Genomic DNA, 21,175 nt, shown 5'->3' on the forward strand with positions numbered 1-21,175 from the left:
CATATGGTAGCAGGCTGCCTGACAACCTCTCTCAACTTTTTTATTATCCAGATGACTCGTATCTACATGATCCGGGTGCATATTTAAAGGGGTTATCCATGAAAAAACTTTTTTTTATATATCAACTGGCTCCAGAAAGTTAAACAGATTTGTAAATTACTTCTATTAAAAAATCTTAATCCTTTCAGTACTTCTGAGCTTCTGAAGTTAAGGTTGTTCTTTTCTGTCTAAGTGCTCTCTGATGACACGTGTCTCGGGAAACGCCCAGTTTAGAAGCAAATCCCCATAGCAAACCTCTTCTAAACTGGGCGTTTTCCGAGACAGGTGTCATCAGAGAGCACTTAGACAGAAAAGAACAACCTTAACTTCAGAAGCTCGTAACTACTGGAAGGGTTAAGATTTTTTAATCAAAGTAATTCCCCTAATTAATAATTTAATTAAGGGGAGTGGCTATATGTTATGCAACCCCCTGAACACAACCCTGCCCCCCCCCCCGCCCACTACAGTCATCGCACAGAACATAGCCCATACTATTATCAAGGTTCCCGTCCCTCTGATCGATTGCCTTGATAGTCAAGGGGGACTCCAAAAACCCTATTAGGCTATTTTCCCCCGAGTGGACATTCTGCAAATAGTGAGCACTGGCTAGGACCGCTTGGTTCATTCTTTATGCAGACACTGGGACTTAAATTTCCCTGCTGGAAACATTTGCCATGGAAATTCCGCTGTGTGCACAGTATGGTAGAATCCCACTGAAAACAATGCTGCAAAGGAATTTCCAAACGGAATTTTTTCACTGGATTCAGCTTGACAATTCTGTTGTGTAAACATGGCCTAAGTCAGGGGGCCGTCATCATGCTGTAGAAAGGTATGTGATCAGCCCCTTTAAAGGGGTTATCCAGGAAAAAACTTTTTTATATATATCAACTGGCTCCAGAAAGTTAAACAGATTTGTAAATTACTTCTATTAAAAAATCTTAATCCTTTCAGTACTTATGAGCTTCTGAAGTTTAGGTTGTTCTTTTCTGTCTAAGTGCTCTCTGATGACACGTGTCTCGGGAACCACCCAGTTTAGAAGAGGTTTGCTATGGGAATTTGCTTCTAAACTGTGCGTTTCCCGAGACACGTGTCATCAGAGAGCACTTAGACAGAAAAGAACAACCTTAACTTCAGAAGCTCATAAGTACTGAAAGGATTAAGATTTTTTAATAGAAGTAATTTCTAAATCTGTTTAACTTTCTGGAACCAGTTGATATATAAAAAAAAGTTTTTTTCCTGGAATACCCCTTTAAGCTATGTATAGGTTACTGCCACTATAGGAGTGATCACAGGTCCGAGTGCGCACATACTATTTGCATCAGCCTAGAATTTTGTAAAATAATGCTGAGAAACTGGGAATTCTAGTATCATTGCCTAAATGAAGTAGAATAAAACATTGAATAAAGAATGAATAGGTCTTTGTATAGAAATTGTACAGTCATCTTTATTAATATTGCACATACAAATAGTACGAAAGCACATAGCTACCGCTAGTTCCAGTACACATGACTAGAAAAACATGAGGCATCAGGAGGAAGTGCAGCAGATGAAGAGTCACATCCCGAGTCATGGTAAAGTGCCGATAATGAAAATAGGAAAATGTCACCAGCTAAAATATAAAAATCCAAAAATGTATTAGAACATGGAAAAAACGTAAACAAAAAGCTTTTCAAACCACTAACATTTCTTAAAGGGGTTTTCCAGGAATAGAAAAACAGCTAATTTCTTCTAAAACAACACCACAATTGTTCTCAGGTTGTCTGTGGTATTACAACTTGGCTCCAATCACTTTAAAGGGGTATTTCGCCCCTAGACATCTTATCCTCTATCTAAAAGATAGGGATAAGATGTCTGATCGTGGGGGTCCAGCTGCTGGGACCCCCGCAATCTCAGAGCGCTGGGTTTGGGTGGCTGTGGTCGTGACGTCACACCACTCCCCCCTTGTGACGTCACTCCACATCCCTTCCATTAGTGATGTAATATTCAGAGCCGGGTGATTGCAAAGAGATCGCAGGGGCAGTCCTAACGGCCGGACCCCCGCGTTCAGACATCTCATCCCCTAGGGATAGGGGGTAAGATGTCTAAGGGCTGAGTACCCCTTTAATGGAACTGAGTTGCAATACCACACACAACCTGATGACAGGTGTGGAGCTGTTTTTCTAATTCTGGATAACTCCTTTTTCAATGGCATTTTGTACATACAATAAAGCATGCTTGTAGAGTAAAAATACCTATAAAAGTGTTCCATGTTTTTAACAATGCTCTAATAAATTTAGGGATTTTTATATGGAAGCTGGAGACATGTTACCTATTTTTTATTATCTGCCCTTGATATAGCACAAACCTATTCTGCTGCACTTTAGGCTATGTTCACATAATGGAATGTTCCACCAACAGTTGAGCACTGGCAGAACATGCCGGTGCTAGGACCGCTCGGAAATGAGCCATCTCATAGACGGCAATGCATTTCCGTGCGGACTCCGCAGAAAAAAGACATGTTGTCCATGGGACCAGCCCCCTTCTGTTGCCATGAGTAATATGAATAAGACTGCATGGACCCATCACCAGCCAGTACCTGAGACAGTACAGATACTTCATTTTTGACAGACCTCTTTAACCCCTTAAGGACCAAGCCCATTTTGGCCTTTAGGATCAGACCAATTTTACTTTTGCATTTTCGTTTTTTTTCCTCCTTGCCTTCTAAAAATCATAACTCTCTTATATTTCCATCCACAGACCCAAAAAAAAGCAGCAATTTTGGATTTTTATTTTATTTTTTTACGTTTACGCTGTTCCCCGTATGGGATAATTAACAATATATTTTAATAGTTCATACTTTTACGCACGCGGCGATACCAAATATGTGTATTAATTATTTTTTTACGCTTTTTTGGGGATAAAATGGGGAAAAACTGACGTTTTACTTTTTATTGGGGGAGGGGATTTTTCAATTTTTTTTATTTAACATTTTTTTAACTTTTTTTTTTTTTTACACTTTTTATGTCCCCATAGGGGACTATTCATTGCAATAATTTGATTGCTAATACTGTGCACTGCAAAGGATAGGACATATCACTGCTCAGTATTATCGGTGATTGTCTGCTCGATCGCAGACCAGAGCAGAAGACCCCGGGAGACGGCCATAGCAAGGTGAGGGGACCTCCGGCCGCCATCCTGGATGAACGGATCCCTGCGGCAGCTCTGCGGGCGATCCGATCGTCCATTCAAACTACCGCAATGCCGCAGATGCCGTGATCTGTATTGATCGCGGCATCGGAGGGGTTAATGGCGGACATCCACGCAATCGCGGATGTCCGCCATTACCGGCGGGTCCCTGGCTGCTGATATCAACCGGGACCTGCCGGGCATGACGCAAGCACCGCTCCGGTGCTCGCGATCATGTCGGCGCGTAAATGTACGTGATGGTGCGCTAAGTACCACGTCACCATGACGTACATTTAAGTCCATTGTCATTAAGGGGTTAAAAATGAAAGAATCAATCTGGTTGGTTGCTATAGAGAACCGCACCACTATTCTTCTACACAAGTTTTGATAAATCTCCCACATGGTCCAGGGTAGAGAGTTCCAAAAAATGGGTGCAGCATGGGTAAAGTCCAGTAGACAAGCAATAAGAGGCTGTAATATAGGAGAATGAGATTAATAAATCAATGGAGATGGCAGCATCGGGGAGAACATACATATTGTCAAGTGCCCAAAAGTTTTCTATAAATCCCCAAAAAATGTGAAGCATAATTAAAAACCTTTTTTTTTTTTTTTTTGAGCTGTATAGAATATTGGGTGCTGCTACTGTATTCACAGCAAAAAAAAAATTAGATTGCCTTCTATGGAGATGGCACATTTCTGTAATGTTTACGTAATGTTGGCTGAAAATTTTCCGGTTGGACATTCCACAAAAATTCCACCGTGTGAACATGGCCTTATGGGGAAGTTGATGGCAATCATTTTAACACCTTAACGACCATGGACGTGCATACACGTCCAGGCAAGATGCACGTTCCTGCACCAAGACAAGTATACACATCCATGTTTCTCGTTGGTGCGGCCCAGTGCACCACAAGGCAGGGACTCTGCTGTAACACACAGCCAGGACCCTGCCCCACTGCCAGGACCGAAGTAAACTTCGGTTCGGCAATTTAACCCTTACAGAAGTGACCGCGGGCTGTAAGTGTTTTGACAGAGGGAGGGAAATCCAAATGCCCTGAAAGCCAAATGGCGCTCCTCTCCTTCTGGGTCCTACCATGCGGCCAACGAACTAAATATGGCCTATTTCCAAACATGGGCCGAGCAGCTATATAAAATATAGGGTGTGTTTCTTTCAATATCAGAAGCGATGTACAAAAAATATGTCCCACAAATTATGCATTTGTGGAAAAAAAGAAAATTTCGAATTTTTAACGCTGACCTTGTAATAATTCCTGACAAAAAACTATGGTGTTAAAATACTCACTGTACCCCCTAGCGAATACCTTGAGGGGTCTAGTTTTAAAAATGGTGTCAATTTGGGGGGGGGGGGGGGGATACTATGTTCTACCACCTTTAAATTTCTGCTAAACTTGCATAGCACATAAAAAAAATGTACTTTTCACATTTTCAAAATTTTCTAAATTTTAAGTTTAATTGTTAGGCTTCTAATTCGTATAAAATGTTAACTAAAAACTAAATAAATGCTTTAAAAAAAAAGTAGACTTCTGAAAGTACAAGTTTCATAAACTATTTGGTCAGTAAGTATAAATATATGCAACCTATTAGTGTTAAAATAGCAAAAAATCTTATTTTTTTTATAATTTCATGATTTTTTGCATTGTAAAAAAAAAAAAAATAAATTCAAATGAAATCGACTTACATTTACTATGTACATGAAGGACAACTTGTGACAAAAAAACAATGTCAGAATTATCGTGATTGGCGAAACATTACCAGAGTTATTCTCTAATAAAGTCAAGCATCCCCGATTTGAAAAAAACAGGCCCGTCTTTCAGGGGCGTACAGGTTTACTTGTATTGGTCCTTAAGGGGTTAATAGAAGTTTTTGAATAAAGCAGAGTAAACCAACACAAAGGGACATGCCTCCTATAGATGAATGTAGACATGGGATGAAAGGGCCAAGACTGGGATGGAAGAAGCGTAAAGGGGTACTCCGCTGCCCAGCATCTTATACAGTTTTTATTTTTTATTTTTACCCGTTTCCAGTACCGTAGACAAGTTTTTTGGTCCGGTTGAAAAACTGTATTAAACCGGGTACGTTGTTTTTTTTTAACATGGGAGTCAATGGGAACCGTACATCCAGTTTGCACCATACAGTTTTTTGACTTTGCACAGTTTTTTTTCTTGGAATTTCAATCAAACAAGTGAAACTTTATTCAAAATGGAGTGAAAAGTTAAAGGGGTATTCCAGGCAAAAACTTTTTTTTATATATCAACTGGCTCCGGAAAGATAAACAGATTTGTAAATTACTTCTATTAAAAAATCTTAATCCTTCCAATAGTTATTAGCTTCTGAAGTTTTCTGTCTAACTGCTCAATGATGATGTCACGTCCCGGGAGCTGTGCATGATGGGAGAATATCCCCATAGGAGCTGCACAGCTCCCGGGACGTGAGTCATCAGAAAGCAGTTAGACAGAAAACAGCAACTCAACTTCAGAAGCTAATAACTATTGGAAGGATTAAGATTTTTTTAATAGAAGTTATTTACAAATCTGTTTAACTTTCCGGAGCCAGTTGATATATATAAAAAAAGTTTTTGCCTGGAATACCCCTTTAAAAACGTATACGTTTTTTTCTTTAAAAAAAGATGCAACCGGACATCATTTTTCAAACCGTATACGGGTTAAAATTTGTACACACGTTTTGATACAGTTTAGTCCGGTTTTGAGGAATCCGTTTTTCATCAAAAACCTGATACGGGAACTGTATTGCAAAAACGTGGTGTGAGCCCGGCCTAATATTGATTGCTTAGTTTGCTGGAATCACTGCAGATTTATAGTTACAGATTTTACAAGGCAATTGTTATTTTACGACTGGCACATCAATAAAGTGGTTGCCTGGTAAAATCTGCAACTTCAAATCGGCAGCAGAGTCGGTGTGTGAATGCACCCATAGGTGAAACTCGAAAAACTAGAATATCTTGCAAAGTTAATTTATTTCATTAATGCAACTTAAAAGGTGAAACTAATATATGAGAGAGACTTATTAAATACAAAGCAAGATAGTTCAAGCTGTGATTTGTCATAATTGTGATGATTACGCCTTACAGCTCATGAAAACCCCAAAGGCCCCCCCCCCCCCCAATTACTATGATATGGGGAGCCATGTCATCTGCTGGTGTTGGTTCACTGTGCTTCATTAAGTCTAGGGAGATTTGAGAGATTTGAACCATGAGATTTGGGGGCACTTCATGCTTCTTTCCTTTTAAAGGGTACCTTTCATCAAAAAAACTTTTGATATATTATAGATTAATGTATGCAGAATAACTTTCCAATAGCATGTTATTAACAAATATGCTTCTTTCTATTTAATTTTCCATTTTGAAAAATGACCACTAGGGGTCTCCTTACCAGTCCTTTTTTTTTTATATATAGATTTCAGACTCCTGCTGGAGTCCTAAATCTCAAACTGCAGCCGGAACACAGACAAACTCAGCACTGCTCACTGCCAGGGAGCAGTGTTGAGCTTGTCTGTGTCCCGGCTGCAGTCTGAGATTTAGGACTCCAGCATGAGTCTGAAATCTATCAAAAAGGGGCTGGTAGGGAGACCCCTAGTGGTCATTTTTCAAAGTGGAAAATTAAATAGAAAGAAGCATATTTTTTATAACATGCTATTGGAAAGTTATTCTGCATACATTAATCTATAATATATCAAAAGTTTTTTTGATGAAAGGTACCCTTTAAAGGGTAACTCTCATTAAAACTAATTTTTGCTATTGCACTCCTTATGGTAAATAAAAAATATTTCTAAATGCTTTGTTTTAAAAAAAAGAATGAAGATTTCTATGTCTTATTTGTGCTTAAAAAAGCTCAAGAGCACATTTCCCCCCATCTTATACACAGACTTTGGACTGAAGTCCAAACACAGGAAGTGCAGCCTGGAGTGCTGAGGGGGGTGTGTCCAATCAACAGCATATGGCAGTTAAGTGTGAGAGGAGCTATGATTGGATGAGGCTGGACACCCCCCCCTCAGCACTCCAGGCTGCACTTTCTGTGTTTGGGCTTTGGTCCAAAGACTGTCTATAAGATGGGGGAAAATGTGCTCTTGATCTTTTTTAAGCACGGATAAAACCTAGAAAACTTCATTTAAAAAAAAAAAAAAAAACTAAGTAGATTAGAAATATTTTTTAATAACCATAAGGAATGCAATAGCAAAAATTTGTTTTAATGAGAGTTACCCTTTAAGTTGCATTAATGAAACACAATGGACTTTTGCACAATATTCACATTTTTTTCCAAGTTTCACCTGTATGTAAACATCTCGAAATGTCCGCACGGGACTGCACAGGAATGCGCTGTTTGATAGATGGCTTTGCATTACGTGCGGTGTCCGCAGAAAGAATGAACAGGTTCCTTGTCGGAAGCATCTGGCACGGAAATTCCGCCGTATGCACAGCGCAGCAGAATGCAGTTGAATTAAACAGGACTCTGCTGCAGCGGTATTTCCGTGCTGACATTCCAAGTGGAATTCTGTGAAGATAGCCTTGTGATAAGTTCACACGTCGGAATTTCACAACGCAGAGTCCTATTGATTTCAATGGGACTCTGCTGCACTGTGCACACAGCGGAATATGCCAGAAATCCTGATTCCGGTGTCCATAGAAATTATAATCATGTCTATTCTTTCTGCCGATTCCACTAGGAAATGCACTGCCGACAGTGCAGCCCCGATTGGTCCTAGCGCCCGCTGGAACTGTGCGGAATGTCCGCACATATTTTCCGCCCGTCCACACTACTGAATCTCGACCCGAAAAATTCCGCTGCGGAATTCCACTTGTAGCGGAGTCCTATTCTTATCAATGTGATTCTGCTGCACCGTTCACACTGCGGAAATTCCAAATGTAGGATTCCGGACCAACCAACCAAAATTCTGCCTCGGACTGCACTGAGGTCACGCCAATGGATTTCGGGGCACGCCCGCTGTAGACAGACACAACATTTTGCAGTGTAATTGGGCCCTAATGTTGCTGCCTTTTAAGCTGTGTTCACATGTTGGGGTTAATTAGCGGCACTGCATTTTTGACAAAAACGTAAAAAACTCTTTTTTTTTCAGCAATGGGCATCATTTTCAGGCAGCGACTTTGGTAATTTGTGGTAAAACGCTTCATTAATGCATACGGTAATTAGTTGCCATACCGCTGTGTGAACACGGCCTTAGCGGTCACCATTCCCTATCCGCCAGCTTACAGAAGTCTACTCTAGCTGTTGCAAAACCACAACTCCCAGCATGCTTTGTAACAGCTACAGGGTCACGAATGGTTAGTTAGCATTTGCTGTCATTAACCCCGTCATTGCCTCCCCATCTCCACGTCACTTGCTCTACAGCCGCACACATGTCCTCGTCTCTAGAACATACGCCAGTGTTTCTCAACCAGGGAGCCTCCAGCTGTTGCAAAACTACAACTCCCAGCATGCCCGGACAGCCTTTGGCTGTCCGGGCATGCTGGGAGTTGTAGTTTTCCAACAGCTGGAGGCACCCTTGTTGGGAAACACTGACATACGCTCTAGAGGGGAAGATTTATCAAAACTTGTGCAAAGGAAAAGTTGCTCAGTTGCCCATAGCAACCAATCAGATAGCTTCTTTCATTTTGCAGAAGCCTTGTTAAAAATGAAAGAAGTGAGCTGATTGGTTGCTATGGGCAACTGGGCAACTTTTCCTCTGAACAGGTTTTGATAAATCTCCCCTCTGCCACCATTATTTGGACACAGGCGCAGAGGCCACGCCCCCCGACTGGGAGCCGCAAACGAACCAATCAGAAACCAGGTCTTCTCCAAAATGGCCGCTCTTTGGCCATTAGACGCAGACTTCCCTCGTGACACTTTTCTAATAGCAGTTTCCCCCCTATGATAAGTGTCATCCATGTGAGAAGCGCCTGGGATAGCACCAGGGAGCCGGCACTTATTGCTGCTGACGCCAGCATCGTCCCTGCGATCGTGTGCACAGCGCCTGCGATCTGATCCCCCCCCCGCCGAGCCGATCTGTGTCTGTGTGTGCCGCCGCATTGTGTGACCTGTGTCTTGTCTCCTCTCCAGATGCTGCAGCTGCGGTTTGTGAAGGGAGGCTTGCGCTTCCTCGCTGTGAAACGTGTCTCTGTGCTGAGCTCAGCCTTCCAGAGCAGCCAGCATGTGGAGTACAAGCCCATCAAGAAAGTTCTGGTGGCCAACAGAGGTAACTGAGTAGCCATCACTGTCTGATAACTTGTCATTGCTTTGTGAAGTTTCCCAGGTTAGTGTTGCACATGTGTTTCCCATAGGAGGCGCTCTACCTGTCACTGTGCAGGAGAGTACTTATATACCCAGCGGTCCCCAAACTGTGGACCTCCAGCTGTTGCAAAACTACAACTCCCAGCATGGCCGGACATCGGACAGCTGGAGGTCTGCAGATTGAAGACCACCGCTAAAACCTTATACCGGTGTTCCTCAAAGTGACTCTTGCAAAACTACAACTCCCATCATGCCAGGACATCCTTTGGCTCGTGGAATGTTTGGTTTTGCAACAGCTATGGCACACTGCCATCAACTAATCTGCACAATCTACCAATAACAGGTGTTTGGCTTTGTTCACACTAATGTCATGATCCCTGTCTTTAAAGGGGTACTCCGGCACTTAGACATCTTTATCCCCTATCCAAAGGATAGAGGATAAGAGTCCTGATCGCGGGGGACCCCCGTGATCTTGCACGCCGCACCCCATTAAAATCGGTGCCCGGAGCGTGTTCGTTCCGGGTCTGATTACTGTCTATCACGGGGACTGAGCGTTGTGACATCATGGCTCCGCCCCTGTGTGATGTCACAGCTCCGCCCCTCAATGCAAACCTACGAGAGAGGGCGTGACAGCTAGGTTTGCATTGAGGGGTGGAGCCGTGACATCACATGGGGGTGGAGCCGTGACATCACACGGGGCGGAGCCGTGATGTCACTATGCTCCGTCCCCGTGATCGACAGTAATCAAACCTGGAGTGAACACGCTTCGGGGACTGATTTTAATGGGGTGCAGCGTGCAAGACCACGGGGGTCCTCAGCGGCGGGACTCCCGTGATCAGGCATCTTATCCCCTTTCCTTTGCATAGGGGATAAGATGTCTAAGCGCCGGAGTACCCCTTTAAAGGGGTACTCCGGTGGAAAACATTTTTTTTAAATCAGCTGGTGCCAGAAAGTGAAACAGATTTGTAAATGACTTCTATTAAAAAATCTTTACCCTTCCAGTACTTTTTAGCAGCTGTATGCTACAGAGGAAATTATTTTACTTTTTGAATTTCTTTTTTGTCTCGTCCACAGGGCTTTCTGCTGACACCTGATGCCCGTATCAGGAACTGTCCAGAGCAGGAGAAAATCCCCATAGCAAACCTATGCTGCTCTGGACAGTTCCTGACATGGACAGAGGTGTCAGCAGAGAGCACTGTGGACAAGACAAAAAAGAAATTCAAAAAGTAAAGAATTTCCTCCGTAGCATACAGCTGCTAAAGTACTGGAAGGATAAAGATTTTTTTAATAGAAGTAATTTACAAATCTGTTTTAACTTTCTGGCACCAGTTCATTTAAAAAAGAAAGTTTTCCTCTGGAGTACCCCTTTAAGAACAGATTGGTCAGAGGCTATTCGTTCCTCTCCAGCCTGTGCAAAACTAACAACTCCCAGCATGATGGGAGTTGTAGTCTTGCAATTACAGGAGAGCCACGGATCAGAGAACACTGTTCTGTCCCGACAGATTGGATCTGTTACCAAATTAAACTTGTAAGATCAGTGTGAACAGAGCCCAAGACATTATGTGGTGTGAATGGGCCCTAAGTGTCATCTCCCATCTAAAGCAGTAAAATAAGTCACGATGTTTGGTGTCTGTAAGAAAGCTGAGTGCCCAAGAACAAAGCCACCTGCTTATAAAGGGGTTGTCGCCCAGATTTCTCATAACTCAGAAGAGCACATATCTGTGTAGTTATGGAGTGACAATGTTGGGGACCACTTCTGCCCTCACATGGTTGCAGCGCTGTGATGAATGGAAGACCTCAGGCTCTTTGCAGCTTTCAGTGAGGCTCTATGCAGCTGTCAATCAAGCTCAGTGCAGAGAAACACTTCCTGAGTTTGGTCTCCTGCCAGGCCAGGAGGAGACCAAACTCACTGTATTAATTGCAGCAGGGAACAGAACAGAGCCACCTAGTGGCCGCTTTTTCTATTACATTTTAATGTAATGTAAATCATTTTAAAAGCAAGTGAATGGGAAAGAGTCTGCTAATTACACAAAGAACACTTAATTAAAAGTTTTATTTGGTGACTTAAGCTTGATCGCGGGCAAGATGCATGCCACGCTGGGTGGTACAGTTGCAGAGGCAAACGTAACCACGCTAAGGGTGGGTTCACACTACGTTTTGTCCCATACGGGAGCGCATACGGCAGGGGGGAGCTAAAAGCTCGCGCTCCCGTATGTCACCGTATGCGCTCCCGTATGTCATTCATTTCAATGAGCCGACCGTAGTGAAACGTTCGGTCCGGTCGGCTCATTTTTGCGCCGTATGCGCTTTTACAACCGGACCTAAAACCGTGGTTGACCACAGTTTTAGGTCCGGTTGTAAAAGCGCATACGGCGCAAAAATGAGCCGACCGGACCGAACGTTTCACTCCGGTCGGCTCATTGAAATGAATGACATACGGGAGCGCATACGGTCACATACGGGAGCGCGAGCTTTTAGCTCCCCCCTGCCGTATGCGCTCCCGTATGGGACAAAACGTAGTGTGAACCCACCCTTAGCAAAGTTGCTTGCACGAGACTTTTTCTGATGAACAGGACTCTTGCACACATCTCTGCTAAGCGTGGTAAGGTTACCTCTGCAATTGTACTACCCTGCGTGGCCTTCGCTGAAGGTCGCGTGGGCTCACAACTTTGGAGTTTTGCTTTAAAGCGTTTTTTTTCTTTTAACCACTTGAGAACGCAGGGCGTACAGGTACCCCCATGGGAATTTTCGGTCCCTAGACCGGACCGGGATGCCTGCTGAAATCATTCAGCAGGCATCCCGTGACAGCGCCTGGAGGGGGTCCTGAGGCGGCGTTCAGACCGGCGATCTGCGGCGATTCTGGGTCATAAGGGACTCTGGTTACCTGGAAAATAAGGTGGATAGGAGGCACCCCTCCTATCCCTGCTATTGGTCGGTCAGAAGCGACCCGACCAATAGCAGATCGGGAGCGGGGGCGGTTAAAGTTTGGTTCCTCCGCTTTGCCCACCCACGGTAGTCTGGGCAGAGCGGGGGAACTGTCCTGCAACTGGTGCAGGAGGAGGTCCCTGGTGGTGGTGCGGCGGTGATGAGGTCCGGCGATGTTGCTGAGCAACATCTGGAGGGCCAGTTTGGAGACTACTATAGAGTGATCTCTAAACTGTAGCCCTCCAGATGTTGCAAAACTACAACTCCCAGCATGCCCAGACAGCGGTTTGCTATTTGGGCATGCTGGGATTTGTAGTTTGCAAGATTTTGAGGGCTACAGTTTGGAGATCACTGTGCGGTGGTCTCTAAACCTTGTCCCTATAAATCTTGCAAAACTAAAACTCCCAGCATGCACGAACAGCAAACGGCTGTCTTAGCATGCTGGGAGTTGTAGTTGCGTGCCTCCAGCTGTTGCATAACTATATCTCCCAGCATGCTCTTCGGCAATCAGTACATGCTGGGAGTTGTAGTTTTGCAACAGCTGGAGGCACACTGGTTGGAAAATACTGAGAGCGGATCTGTTACCTAACTCAAGGTTTTCTAACCAGTGTGCCCCTGGTCTGTCAGTGCATGCTGGGAGTTGTAGTTTTGCAACAGCGGGAGGTTTGCCCCCCCCCCCCCCCATGTCAATGTACAGTGATTTTATATATATATATATATATATATATATATGAGCTGAAGCATTGCTGTTTCTCTCTCTCTATATATAAATATATATAATGAATGCTCAAACTCCTAGCGGGAACACACCATAAACCCCCGCCAGTGTGAATGTACCCTGAAAACATTACACTATACTGCACTTACACAAAATAAAGGGTAAAACACTACTTATACACCACCTAACACTATCCCCCCCCCCCCCCCCCCCAATAAAAATGAAAACGTACCGTACGGCAGTGTTTCCAAAACGGAGCCTCCAGCTGTTGCAAAACAACAACTCCCAGCATTTCTGGACAGCCACTGACTGTCCAGGCATGCTGGGAGTTTAGCAACAGCTGGAGGCACCCTGTTTGGGAAACACTGGCGTAGAATACCCCTATGACCACCCCATGCAATCCCTAATTTAGGCCTCAAATGCGCATGGCACTCTCTCACTTCGTTGCCCTGTCGTATTTCAAGGAAACTGTTTCGGTCCACATATGGGGTATTTCCGTACTTGGGAGAAATTGCGTAACAAATTTTGGGGGCTTTTTCTCCTTTTACCCCTTATGAAAAGATAAAGTTGGGGTCTACACCAGCCTATAAGTGTAAATTATTATTTTTTTTTTTACGCTAACATGCTGGTGTTGCCCCATACTTTTTATTTTCACAAGAGGTAAAAGGGGAAAAAAAAAAATCTGCGGGCGAACTACAATGCTCAGAAGAGAAGGAGGGCCATTGGGCTTTTGGAGAGAAAATTTGTCTGCAATTGAAGGCCATGTGTGTTAACAAAGCCCCTATGGTGCCAGAACAATGCCCCCCCAATGTGACCCCATTTTGGAAACTACACCCTTCACATAATGTATTAAGGGGTACAGTGAGCATTTACGCCCCACAGGTGTCTGACAGATTTTTTTGAACAGTGGTCCGTGAAAATGAAAAACAGCCCACTGTTCCAAAGATCTGTCAAATGCCAGTGGGGTGTAAATGCTCACTGCACCCCTTATTACATTCTGTGATGGGTGTAGTTTCCAAAATGGGGTCACATGTGGGGGGTCCACTGTTCTGGCACCATAGGGCCTTCCTAAATGTGACATGCCCCCCCCAAAAACCATTTCAGCAAAATTCACTCTCCAAAATCCCATTGTCGCTCCTTCCCTTCTGAGCCCTCTACTGCGCCCGCCGAACACTTGACGTACACATATGAGGTATTTCCTTATTCAAGAGAAATTGGGTTACAAATTTTGGGGGGATTTCTCTCCTTTTACCTCTGCGAGTGTACAGAATGAAGATTTAGAACTTTCTTCATTTTGTTGCTATTCCTGAGAAACCCCTTAAGGGTTACCAAACTTTCTGAATGTCATTTTGAATACATTGAGGGGTTCAATTCTATAATGGGGTAATTCATGGGGTATTTCACACAGTAAGGCCCCTCAAATCCACTTCAAACTTAACTGGTCCCTGAAAAATTCAGATTTTGAATTTTTCATGAACATTTTGGAAAATTGCTGCTGAACTTTGAAGCCCTCTTATGTCTTCCAAAAGTAAAAACATGTCAACTTTATGATGCAAATCTAAAGTAGACATATTGTATTTGTGAATAAATATATATATTTTTTGGAATGTCCTTTTTATTTACAAGCAGAAAGTTTCAAAGTTTGAAAAAATGTTAAATTTTCTACATTCAGTTCTAACTTTTACGCTTTATTTCCCTGTGCAGGTGAGATTGCCACCAGAGTGTTCCGGGCATGCACAGAGCTAGGCATCAGGACAGTGGCGGTGTACTCAGAGCAGGACACCGGGCAGATCCACAGGCAGAAGGCTGATGAGGCCTACCTTATAGGCAAGGGTCTGCCCCCGGTCCAGGCCTACTTGAACATTCCTGACATCATAAAGGTGGCTAAGGTAAGTGTCAGGTTACCTGAAGATAACAACAGTACATTATATATATATATATATATATTTATTTTTTGCATAAACTTACATCACATTATTCTGTTGCAGCTCATGATGAAGTTTGCAGCTTTATGGAATCTTTTCTGTAGAAGTTAAAGGGGTACTCCGTGGAAAACTTTTTCTTTTAAATCAAGCAGACTTGTAAATTACTTCTATTAAAAAAAAAAAATCTTAATCCTTCTAGTACTTTTTAGGGGCTGTATACTACAGAGGAAATGCTTTTCTTTTCAAATTTCTCTTCTGTCAAGACCACAGTGCTCTCTGCTGACCTCTGCTGTCCTTTTTAGGAACTGTCCAGAGCAGTATATGTTTGCTATGGGGATTTTCTCCTGCTATGGACAGCAGAGGTCAGCAGGGAGCACTGTGGTCATGACATAAGAGAAATCCAAAAAGAAAAGCATTTCCTCTGTAGTATACAGCCCCTAAAAAGTACTGGAAGGATTAAGATTTTTTTTTTTAATAGAAGTCATTTACAAATCTGTTTAACTTTCTGGCACCAGTTGATTTAAAACACACAAGTTTTCCATGGGAGTACCCCTTTAACAATGAGCTATTGTAGTGTAGGGATCCTGGCACCTATCCATGGTAGCTATTCCACAACGGTCTATGTCAGTGCTTCCCAACCAGGGTGCCTCCAGCTGTTGCAAAACTACAACTCACAGCATGCCCGGACAGCCAAAGGCTGTCCGGGCATGCTGGGAGTTGTAGTTTGGCAACAGCTGGAGGCACCCTGGTTGGGAAACACTGGTCTATATTATATAGACAGCAGACAGTCAAAAGGATACATTGGTCGTAGGTCCTAGAGCTGCTCTCGGAATTTAATGGACACCTGGAAAATGGGTTTTATTTGCATTTAGGGTGCATTCCCACGTGGCATATTTTGCTGCATATTTGCTGCTGCGTATTTTCCTACCCATTGACTTCAACAGAGAAAATAAAATACGCAGCAGCAAATACGCCGTGTGGGAATGTACCCTTTAAAGAGAGTTTTCCCATAAAAGTGACATCGCAGATGATGGAATCTGCAGACTGGTATTTCATAGGTCTTCTGTGTCATAGCAGTCAGTGCCACAAGCCCGGCAGGAGGCAGAACATGTGTGTCATATAGTAATTGCGCTGTCAAGCTTGCGGCAGCAGCTTTACACGCCGATCGAGTTGCTCTGCTCAGCATTTTCATTTTAGTTAGGACTGAACTTGGGCATAGATGAGTCTGCAGGTCTTGGCTGTCTTTAGATTCGGGAGGTATGAGATGTCTACATGCAGTAACATAGAGGGAGATTCATCAAAACCTCTGTAAAGGAAAAGCTGACCAGTTGCCCATAGCAACCAATCAGATCGCTTCTTTCATTTTTAAAAAGGCCTCTGAAAAATAAAAGAAGCAATCTGATTGGTTGCAATGGGCAAGTGGTCAACTTTCCTCTACACAAGTCTTGATGGATCTCCCCAATAGTGCCTAATCGGTGCAGTCTATGGATGACCAATCTGATTCTGCACCGACCCCGCAGCTCTGAGCTCGCCGTATGTGAATAGTCTTTTACACCGGCTAACTATTCCCCCCCCCCCCCCCGTTTAGGGTATGTTCACACTGCGGAATTCCACGAGTGAAATTCCGCACGGTGAACTTTAGCATCTGTATGAATTGGTCTTCCGCGAGACCCGTTCACACTGCGGAATTTCAGCTGCGGACAATTCCGCCGCTGAAATTGTTCCGCGCAAAGAAAGAACCTGTTCATTCTTTGCGCGGAAGTCCGCGAGCACTGCATAGCCGTCAATGGTGACTGCGCGGTCCTACCGTCGCCGCTGGCTGCCAGACTGAAGTTAGGGTATGTTCAGACAACTGATTTGCAGCTGAATCTCCGCTCGCGGAATTCCGCGAGCGGAGATTCCAGCTACAAATCCGTTGTCTGAACATACCCTAAATGTCCCAGCGATCAGCCAAAGAACAGGAATCGCTTATGTCAGCTGATCGCTGGGCTTCTCTGGTCCTAAAAATCGTTATTGGTTGGCTATGCACCTTTTGTGTGTAAACAGTGATCTAAGTGAAGGGTCACATGGACTGTCCAGCAATTGTTCTCGTGACCCTGACTGCGAAATCATTGAGCCACGTACAATGTTCATTTAACTAGCGCTGATCTGCTTGACTGGCACTTGGGTTGGACTTGGCTCTTCCTGTAAAAAGGACCCTTAAAAACGTCTTGTAAACTTTATAGCATTCCCCCTTGAGTCACACGCTCCCAAGAGTGCAGTGTAGTCAGCTCAGCAAATGTGGCTCAATAAATTTGATACTAGGATAGGGGATAAGTTTTGCTATCCCAGAGTTCTCCAAGGAATCCTGGAACTGGTAGTACTACATCGGATGGAATTCCCATGTCGTGATTTAAAGTGCGTCTATCAGACTATGCTTTCCTAAGTATGGGCAGGATAGTATGGGGACAGCTTCACTCTCCTATTAGCCTAAATACTCCTAGAAATATTGGGGGGGGGGGGGGTTTATCTATGGATTTATGTGTTTTTTTTTCACTTAACTAATTCACAATTTGCGGCAGTCGATCTTTGGCGCAAATCCCGTTTTTTTTTTGGCGCAAATCCCCGCCAAGAAATTTTGCACATGGAAAACACACATAGCAATTAGAGATGAGCGAACTTACAGTAAATTCGATTCGTCACAAACTTCTCGCCTCAGCAGTTGATGACTTTTCCTGCATAAATTAGTTCAGCTTTCAGGTGCTCCCGTGGGCTGGAAAAGGTGGATACAGTCCTAGGAGACTCTTTCCTAGGACTGTATCCACCTTTTCCAGCCCACCGGAGCATCTGAAAGCTGAACTAATTTAGGCAGGATAAGTCATCAACTGCCGAGCCGAGAAGTTCGTGACGAATCGAATTTACTGTAAGTTCGCTCATCTCTAATAGCAATGCCAGAAAATGTAAAGGCATCAAAATACATAAAAAATTTTTGTTTTTGTTTGTGAAAGCAGCGACGCCTCCAGGGCTGCTCAATACTATCCTGAGACATAGTTGTCTATGAGGGACCTTCACCCTCCGTTGAGCCAGCATTGGATATGGCCACACAGGTTCAGGAAAGGTAAGCACTAAAGCAGTGGTCTCCAACCTGCGGACCTCCAGATGTTGCAAAACTACAACTCCCAGCATGCCCGGACAGCCAACGGCTGTCCGGGCATGCTGGGAATTGTAGTTTTGCAACATCTGGAGGTCCGCAGGTTGAAGACCACTGCACTAAAGTAACAAAACAAAAAAAACTACCCAAGTTGAAAATAAAATCCATTTCACATGGTGGCTATAAACCCCACAAAAGAAAATAACTCATGTCGCTTGCTGATATACTGCAGGAGGGACTCTGAAATGGCTGCTCTACAGGGTAAAATACGCGTCCTCTGTGGGGGTAAGTTCTGTGTAAAAGGCGCTGTGAACAGCTGATTTCAACATTTGAGCCAAAATTACAAAAAACTTGCACCAAATGATAAATTTGGTCCATGTCCACGAAAACCAAAGTGAAAAAAAAGGGTAAAAAGAAACTGTCAACAGGCAAAATTGATAAATACCCCCCATTGTGCTATTTGTCTAAAATAGGGGTGATCATAGAATACACCAGATATATATATCTCTCCAAGGCACCTTATATACACCTAATAGAGGTGGGTGGGGTGCACACCACCCACCTCTATTAGGTGTATATAAGGTGCCTTGGATGTTTCAGACCTTACAATGCTTGCTGTACTGTTCACACAGAGGCATATTCATAGTGTAGGGTCCTTCCCAGAATGAGGTCATCTTACCGTGGTGGGACGGTCCATGCTATTTGGCGCCAAATTTGCAAGCTAAGTAGCTCATAATTTCATAGTTTCATATCTTCATTTATTGCATTACAGCTGTATAGCTTTTCATGGTCTATCTATAAACTCATGTTTTATCTATATACTCATGTTTCATCTATATCTTTGTGCTAGCAGTGTACTGCTGTATTCTCCTGTTGCTGTATATTTAGCCCAGCAGCTTGCACCTGCAGACCAGGTTTTTACAATAGTTTGGAATTAATAGTGCTGGCCAACTTATTCTTTGGATATATATATATATATATATATATATATATATATATATATCCACTGTTTATTTAATTTTTCTGTGTTTGGAGGGGTCCCCAACCTAGACCCGACACAGTAGGCACCCGAGCACTTTTTCTTACCCTGGAGTGCTGCTTTCCTGCTCTATCTATATATATATATAAGGAGTAGTGCATTTCCCTAAATAAGTACAACAGACTTGTAATTATATATATATATATATATATATATATATATATATATATATATATAATTACAAGTCTGTTGTACTTATTTAGGGAAATGCACTACTCCTTCCCATCTCAGAGATGATTGCTGTATGGCTGCTGTGTATCTACAGCCTGTCAGTCACTGTGAGGAGTGGCACCATAAAATGCCCCAAAAATCATTCAGTATCACTTTTTCCCCTTCATTCTCCCCTTAAGGACTCAGACAATTTTATTTTTACGTCTTCGTTTTTTCCTCCTCGTCTTCAAAAAATTCTAACTCTTTTATATTTTCATCCACAGACTAGTATGAGGGCTTGTTTTTTGTGCGACCAGTTGTCCTTTGTAATGCCATCATTCACTTTACCATAAAATGTATGGCGCAACCAAAAAAATACTATTTGTGTGGGGAAATTAAAAAGAAAACCGCAGTTTTGCAAATTTTGGAAGGTTTTGTTTTCACGCCGTACAATTTACAGTAAAATTGACACGTGTTCCTTATTCTTTTGGGTCAATATGATTAAAATGATACCCATGATAACATACTTTTCTGTTACTGTTGCGCTTAAAAAAATCGCAAACTGTTTAACCAAATGAGTACGTTTAAAATCCCCCTATTTTGAAGACCTATAACTTTTTCATTTTTCCGTATAAGCGGCGGTATGGGGGCTAACTTTTTGCACCGTGATCTGTACTTTTTGATACCATATTTGCTTATATAAAACTTTTAATACATTTTGAATAAAAAAAATTTTGGGAATAAAATGTTATAAAAAAAATAAAAAGCAGCTATTTTTTTTTTCCCGTACACGCCGTTCACCAAACGGTATCATTAACATTTTATTTTAATAGTTCAGATATTTACACATGCAGCGATACCAAATATGTATGTATGCAATCATTCAATTTCTAATACTGTTCAGTGCTATGCATAGGACATAGCACTGATCAGTATTATTGGTCATCTTCTGTTCTGGTCTGCTCGATCACCCGTGGAAGGCAGCGGAGGCAGGCGAGGGGACCTCCGGCCGCCGTTAAGGATGATTGAATCGCCGCGGCACCACTGCGGGCGATCCGGTCATCCATTTTAGTGACCGCAATGTGGCAGATGCCGTGATCTGTATTGATCTCAGCATCTGAGGGGTTAATAATGGACATCTGCGCGATCACTGATGTACGCCATTACCGGCGGGTCCCTGGTATCTGCCACATATGACCCGAACATTGCTAGTACTTTAATAATATCCTGTGCTGCAATATCACAGGGGCCTCCCACCAGTAATGCTGCGGCACTGCCAGTACGGCCTCCTAATTTCCCTTTATCTGATCCTTTCAGGCATCAGAATAATGGAAGTGAACTGTTTCCCATTGATTTAAAGGGGTCAGTTTTAGTATCCTTTCATATCAGTTTAAATCCATGCACTGCTTTTTTTTTTTTTTAACCTTTTAACCCCTTAAGGACGCAGGACGTAAATGTACGTCCTGGTGAGGTGGTACTTAACGCACCATTTACGTCCTGTGCATAACCGCGGGCATCGGAGCGATGCCCGTGTCATGCGCGGCTGATCCCGGCTGCTGATCGCAGCCAGGGACCCGCCGGCAATGGCCGACGCCCGCGATCTCACGGGCGTCCGCCATTAACCCCTCAGGTGCCGGGATCAATACAGATCCCGGCATCTGCGGCAGTGCGCGATTTGAATGAATGATCGGATCGCCCGCAGCGCTGCTGCGGGGATCCGATCATTCATAGCGCCGCACGGAGGTCCCCTCACCTCCCTCCGTCCGGCTCCCGGCGTCTCCTGCTCTGGTCTGTGATCGAGCAGACCAGAGCAGGAGATGA

General features: G+C 43.4%; 1 protein-coding gene across 2 annotated transcripts in view; it reads left to right on the top strand.

The window, feature by feature from the left end:
* The window catches only part of PC (pyruvate carboxylase), a 537,865-nt gene that overhangs the window by 105,616 nt on the left and 411,074 nt on the right, over positions 1 to 21,175 (top strand). For both annotated transcript variants that reach the window (XM_056527381.1, XM_056527380.1), the window contains exons 2-3: positions 9,297 to 9,432; positions 14,815 to 14,999. In XM_056527381.1, coding sequence (XP_056383356.1) covers positions 9,297 to 9,432; positions 14,815 to 14,999 — 321 coding nt within the window. The remainder of the gene's footprint in view (positions 1 to 9,296; positions 9,433 to 14,814; positions 15,000 to 21,175) is intronic.

The sequence above is a fragment of the Hyla sarda genome, chromosome 6 (assembly GCF_029499605.1).
Source record: "Hyla sarda isolate aHylSar1 chromosome 6, aHylSar1.hap1, whole genome shotgun sequence".
NCBI classification, from domain to species: domain Eukaryota; kingdom Metazoa; phylum Chordata; class Amphibia; order Anura; family Hylidae; genus Hyla; species Hyla sarda.